The sequence below is a fragment of the Cloeon dipterum genome, chromosome 1 (genome assembly GCF_949628265.1).
Source record: "Cloeon dipterum chromosome 1, ieCloDipt1.1, whole genome shotgun sequence".
Classification (NCBI taxonomy): domain Eukaryota; kingdom Metazoa; phylum Arthropoda; class Insecta; order Ephemeroptera; family Baetidae; genus Cloeon; species Cloeon dipterum.
In genome coordinates, this window is record NC_088786.1 from 19,989,207 (window position 1) to 19,995,519 (window position 6,313).

Below are 6,313 nucleotides of genomic sequence, written 5' to 3' on the forward strand. Positions count from 1 at the left end.
AAAATTAAAGGTGTTAATATAAATTGCATATAAACATATCATTATTTATTACAGGCACAAAAACATTATAAATTTACATTATTTTCTGAATTTTAATATTCTTTTTTTCATTACAAATGGTATCCTTAGGATAGCAACCTAAATTGAAAAGAAGCGCATGACTGTAGTGTCCAGATCTGAAACCCTTCCACATTAAGTACTAAATTATATATATAGCATCTCATATATGTTATTGAGTTCAAATTAAAATAAAAGTAAGTAAATATGCGATGTCAATAATTGTACGTTGTTCAAACTTTAAAAATATCAATTTAAAAGGTCAATTTAAGTCACACTTAGAGGAGAAAGAGAGACAGCCCAAGACATTGATTAGCATGTGTTAGTATTAGCACATATCAATAAGAAAAATTGTTTTTGTACACTTACATACACACTATACTTACAGATACATATACATGTATATATAAAGGAACAATGAACACAATTCTCAGTCTTTGAGCAGATTTAAAAGCAATATAACTGAAACGAGGAAGAATTCTCTTTGCACGCAGCATCGAAATAATTTGTACTGTTTAAAAATTTGTTCTGATCTAAAACTGGTTAAATTAACTCGGCATCCAGCCAGGATCTGCATTGGTCTTGGCGTTGGTCACGTGGAGCTCGTCTTGGACGATAATGACTCCAGTCTCGAAGCGGGCAAGCACACACTTGCGATGAAAGTGCCTCCAAGGGATGCCCTCCGTTTGAGGCTCGTTGAATGAGCCAGTTAAATCAAACGCGATCTCCGTCTTCTGAAATCGCACCATGAATTTTCCAAAGTATATTTAAAAATCAAATCTTTCAACTTACGTAGCATTTTGTCAAATGGAACGTAATCGCTGACGGATCGTGTCTTGTCTGGGGCAAGCCGGCCAGAAACTCGACGATGGCTGCGTTGCCGTCAATTTTGACCTCTCTTGCAAGGCTGGGCGTGTATGAGGACAAGCTGGAATTTATATTTCGTTAGTCTTATTTTGATTTGGTTAGACCAAAACTTGAGCAGCAAAAAGGATGGCAGAAAAATGTTATTAAAGGAGACACATAATAGAATATAATAGAATATAACATTATTCTAATATAATAAATGGGTTATTGGTGATGAGGATAGGGAAATTTTTTAAATAAATAATTATAAAATAGAGTGTCCTATTTTCAGATTTGATTTTTTTGTCAGCATAGGGTATTACTTTACACCATTTTACTAGATTTATAACGAAAAACATTCATCTTTTGAGTGTTTTGGTCAAATATCCAGTCTTGTGCCTATAAACCTTGATTTTTTTATCATATACATATATACTAAAAAAAATAAAGCTCACCTTGCACCTCTCGGTTCAAGCTCAGATTGCCTGTAATAGGCTGCAGAAAGTACAAAAGTCGCAGCCTCGTGGTAGTCTCGAGAAAGAGCGAGTCTCGAGCCCTCGGCAGGGCCATCGTAGATTTTATAAAATCTATCCAGGAATTCCATGGTGATCTCCGTACCCTTCATAGGGTCGACGATGTCCCCAATCCACTGCGGAAAGCGAGGGTCGGGCTCCACATAGAAGCCTAAAGGTCTGACCCAGGCCACCCTTTTGCCGTCGATCTTTTCCAGTTTTGGGAAAAATTCGAGGAGTACCCGGTGATAGTCTTCCTCAGTTTTGAACGTGTGACACACTACGTTGCCTTTTAGGGAGATCTCATTGATAGGGAGACCTTTTATGCTCCTCAGCGCTTTCATGTCCGAAAACTGGAAAATTTAAATCAATTAATTTATTGCATAAAAGAAAATTTTATTTTATTTATTTCACTGATATCAACATTATACAAATAATGCTACAAAAAAGGCTCATGTACAAAGCGAACATGAATAATGATGTGAAAGTAAATTAATTAATTTATGAACTTAAACTTTTTATGTAGCTGCATTGTTTCCAGAAATATCTGATTATTTTGGCAAATACAAAAAAAATACTTTCTTTACTTTCTTATTACGTTAGATTCTTCTTGAAATTATAAATAATTATGACTCTCTGAAAAAAATTTTAATTTTCTAAGGTCACTTTTTGAAGCTTTTGTATATTTAAAAAATCTCGTGTTCTGTAATTTCTAAATTGTAATAGCTATAAATGAATTATATATTTTTTGTTTTTATCGATAGGCAAATCAGGCAAGCAATCTACTATGAAGCCCCCCGTAAAAATAAAATCTATCTATATAAATTGAAAAATGTTTCAATAGATAATAACATCGGTTGATTCAACTCGTCAAGGTGTGTTTAATACAAAAGTTCGTCTTTATTGAACAAAAATTTCCCATGTTTCAAACAATGACTAAATCCCCATAAGAAAGGCCATACTATGCTTAAGGTTAAGCTGTGGAACTCTCCCATAGTGCCTAGATTAAATATAAATATTTTAAATTATAAAGTCTTTCTATTATTTAACGGAGTCTAATAAATAATTATAAAAATCTTTTAGATAAGGAAAGGTATGTATAGCGAGATTTGATTGGGTGTAATTTCTTGCTGCTATTTTTAACGCACTTAATAAAATTAATGAATGCTTATTTACCTGATTTTCGCTAAGATTCAAGTATTGAAGTCTTGGCGCTATATATGCCAAGTTTTTCAAAATGTTGGTCTTGCTTAGGCCATTTTTCCCCAAGTTCAGCTTTTTGAGGTAACTCAGATCTGTGCCGATGATCCAAAGGACGTAAGCCATCACATCTGGATGGCACAGCGCGCAATGTCCACAGTCGACGAGCTCTAGAAGAGCAAATATATTTTTATAGTAATAATGAGATAAATATTTGTAATTATTACCTGGGTCTGTGTGTAGTCTCCAGAGATTTAGCGACTTCTCAGCTCTGTTGTAACACTTTAGAAGGATGACGCTTTTTATCTTTTCTTTGATGCTGTAATCGAGGTATATCGATGGCTTTATAGTGGACACTTGAATAGATACCTATAAAAAAAGGATATGACAAAGCTTTAAAAAAATATTTTTAACAAAATCGTGTCACATCTATATGGGTCCAATCTCAGTCATGCCTTAATTTGAAAAAAAAACTAGTTTAATTCAACTAAGATTTATTTGTAAGATGATAATTTTTTCTTATATAATTATATGATATGCGAGAAGAGCAATAAATTTTTTTTAAATCATAAAAAAGTGCAATAATTTTTGGTGTAGAAAGGACAAAAAATATAAAATCTCTATGGGTCCAAAAGGTCTTACTCCAGGAAAGTGCCATGACGATTCATTGAAGTTTATCCGTGATATGGATGCTGCAGCAGATGCATCGTCCAGGTAGAAATATGAGTTGTTTCCCAATCCATCCACTTGGTACTGCAATAATTGTATTGATGTTTAGTTACAAATATTATTAGTGATTAAGATGGCTATTTAAGATATGTTTATATTCCTCTTGTAAAGATTTAATTTGAACAAACTTAAAACACACATACAAGAGCCCAGGTGTGAAAGAGGCAGGCATTACAGATCTGTTTAAGTGTATCCCCTTACATTAAAATTTACAAGTCTATCTATATACAATTGCAAAATTCAAGAACCTACAAATTACGTGCTAAAGGTAACAGTTTAACAAGATCTATAGCCTACAGCTGTTATTCAATTGAGAATAATATATTTTTAAGTAACATTAATAATAAGAGTAAAATTTCCTAGTTATAATACTTCTTAAAAGAAACTTACAATTAGACAAGCAAACGCATTTTTCCCTTTATTTAAAATAGGGTGTTATTACAAAAAGCATCATTTTATTCCCTTTAACAAAATTTAAGGGATGATAGAGCTGCTGATTGAATTATAATTGTATCTATTTTTAAGAAAAATTATAGTGCTAATTTTCTTGTGGTATACGTATACATATAATTTTTTTCAAAATGAATTATAAATATCTTATTGAACTAAAATATAACTAAAAATAAATATAAATCAGAAAAATAACAACGACAGTAAAAAGCCATTTCACAATTAAAGAAATTTTAATTAATTGTAAATTGCATTGCTAGGAAAAATAATAGTTTCAAATTCTTAGCAGCAAGAAAATATCGCTTTCAAATTTTGCCTTGAGATATCAATTTCCATTTGGCGTTTAAACAAATCGGCCTCAAAATCAAACAGAAGAATCCACGACAGGTGAAACAATTTTCATTGATTTAAAATGAAAATTTTTCTGATTTTTGATTTTTTAGCATGAACTCATTAGGTTAAATAAATCATAATTCCAAAATATATTTTACCTTAGAAAAAAGAAGATTTAAGTAATATAAAAAATATTCGCTTTTGTGATTCTGGGCAGCAGGCAAGCAGAATGTGTTAGCTAACCTCTTTTCATGTGTTACATGCACATGCACTAGTGCGCGTGCGCTCCCTTCCATTGAATTAATGTTCGTGCGCCTTCCTCTTCCTTTGTGGTTGTGGACTCATACTCATAGTACTCATACTTCGTCCTGTTTGGGTGTTTGGACGCTACAGTCGCTGCGCGCTCATTTCATTTATAGGCGGCGTAAGAGGGCAGAGGCGTTATTTTTTGTTTTTCCTTCAAAAATGCAAATTACTCATATTTTGCAACAGAACAATTTGATAAGAGAGCAATAGCACTGCGGATTTACTGTGAAATTTGCGGATTTATCTCACTCAGAACTAAAAGTAAGTTTTAAGATACTCTTTAAAACCACCAATACATATTATGAGACAATTATTACTCACAAGAATTTCGTAATTCTTTCACACACAAATATTTTCTAGAAAGAACGTTTTTCTCCTTTTTCTCTTACTATTACAATTATTCGTAATACACCTATCGTATTACACAAAATGTGTGTGTAAGTAGGAAAGGTTTTTAGCAGGAAAATAAATGATTTGGTGGAGCTTTTAATTTTGATACATAACCTACCTCACTAACTTGCCCAGGGCGAAAGCTAAAAAATACAAATACCCTGCTGTAGCGTCCATCTTATTTGCAGTCTGTATCGTTAGTTTTTTTTATATTTTTTAATTTATTTTATTAAGATTCTACTCTGCGGAAAAAATTAAACCTCTGGGTGCGGTCAGTTTTTATATTAGGCTTTCTTTGTGGTCTTATATGTATAATATTCAACCTATCGCTACTTGAGTCCGTATATTCAAGTAGCGGCTACTTATTGCATGGAAAAAAATTACACATAACATAGTTTTTTCCACTCATATTTATATATATGTCATTCTCATATTATGTCAGTTTCGGCTGTCGGTTGGGACCCTTAAAATTCGCATTATTTAATTTGACAAGAAAAAATGAAAGAGTATGTTATATATGAAAAAACTAAATAAGACAGCGGTTTAGTTTTTCAATTATTCAAGGCACATGGAATGAACAAGAAAAAATGCAAAAGAAAAGAAACGATTTTCTGAATATTACACACAAGTTCATTACCATAATTATACATTTATTGAAATATGAAACAACCAAATCCTTATTTTTATTGAGAAACACAGTTTTGGCTGTCCGCGTGATTCATTTTCCTAATTCTGCAAGTATTAACTGGCACTTGCACTATTAGCAAGCTCATTTGGATATTGGACCAGAATTTCATTCACAAACTACTAAAAATACTGTGCATAATGCTATTAAAGAGCAAGACTCGAAGTAGATTTGACCTGCCTGGCACTAAAGAAAAAAATATATAATCAATGCTTTTTAAAAATACAATTTTACAAATTTTATTAATTAGATACAAGTGCTGCCAAAAATGCGAAATGGTACTTACTTGAATTGGGAGGAAATTTTCGACGAATTTCTTCAGGTAATTGAAGAGGTCCGTTTTCATTATGGCAGCCCCGCCTATGACGTAAACTTTGTTCCATGTGGCACGCATTTCATTGTGGTGAATTCGTCTAACGAGGATGTTACGAAGACGCGAATCCATTTTCTGTGATTTGTCGTTGTCCCTCTCATTATAGGGATGAAACTTCGTGCCGTGGCCGTCTAAAAACCCAAGAAAAATCATGAGGTAATGAAAAGGGATCTAACGTGAACGCATCCCTCCCCCCTGAGTTGGGCCCTGAATCCTAACCACCTGTGTGGCGTAAGTAAGCAGGCCCAAAATTTCAGAAACCCAAAAGTTTGATCAATTTCACGCGCGGACCACAACCTCTAGCACCCTAGTTCAACTCCCCCACTTTTAACATAAATTTTTTAACACTGGACTTCATAAAAAACCAGTCAAAATTAGAAAATATTTTTTTATAAATCAAATACATTTTTAGAAAAACTGTTGGAAGGCATG

The 6,313-nt window shown here is 32.9% G+C and overlaps 1 protein-coding gene across 1 annotated transcript; it reads right to left on the minus strand.

The window, feature by feature from the left end:
• Positions 1 to 111: 111 nt before the first annotated feature.
• LOC135937824 (nuclear RNA export factor 1-like) lies at positions 112 to 5,953 on the minus strand. Its single transcript, XM_065481124.1, has 7 exons — positions 5,795 to 5,953; positions 3,258 to 3,368; positions 2,843 to 2,984; positions 2,592 to 2,785; positions 1,359 to 1,768; positions 850 to 985; positions 112 to 791 (listed from the first exon to the last, which is right to left on the minus strand). The coding sequence occupies exons 1-7, from the start codon at positions 5,951 to 5,953 to the stop codon at positions 606 to 608; spliced, it is 1,338 nt and encodes a 445-aa protein (XP_065337196.1). The 3' UTR covers positions 112 to 605.
• Between the last annotated feature and the right edge of the window lie 360 nt (positions 5,954 to 6,313).

Bases quoted from the DNA above. Each gene is read 5' to 3' on its own strand.
- LOC135937824 (XM_065481124.1), bottom strand. From the start codon at position 5,953: ATGGATTCGCGTCTTCGTAACATCCTCGTTAGACGAATTCACCACAAT. The intron at 1,769-2,591 runs GTAAATAAGCAT...TAAATTTTCCAG, and splicing joins TGAATCTTAGCGAAAATCAG to TTTTCGGACATGAAAGCGCT. The intron at 986-1,358 runs GTGAGCTTTATT...TATAAATTCCAG, and splicing joins CTTGAACCGAGAGGTGCAAG to CTTGTCCTCATACACGCCCA.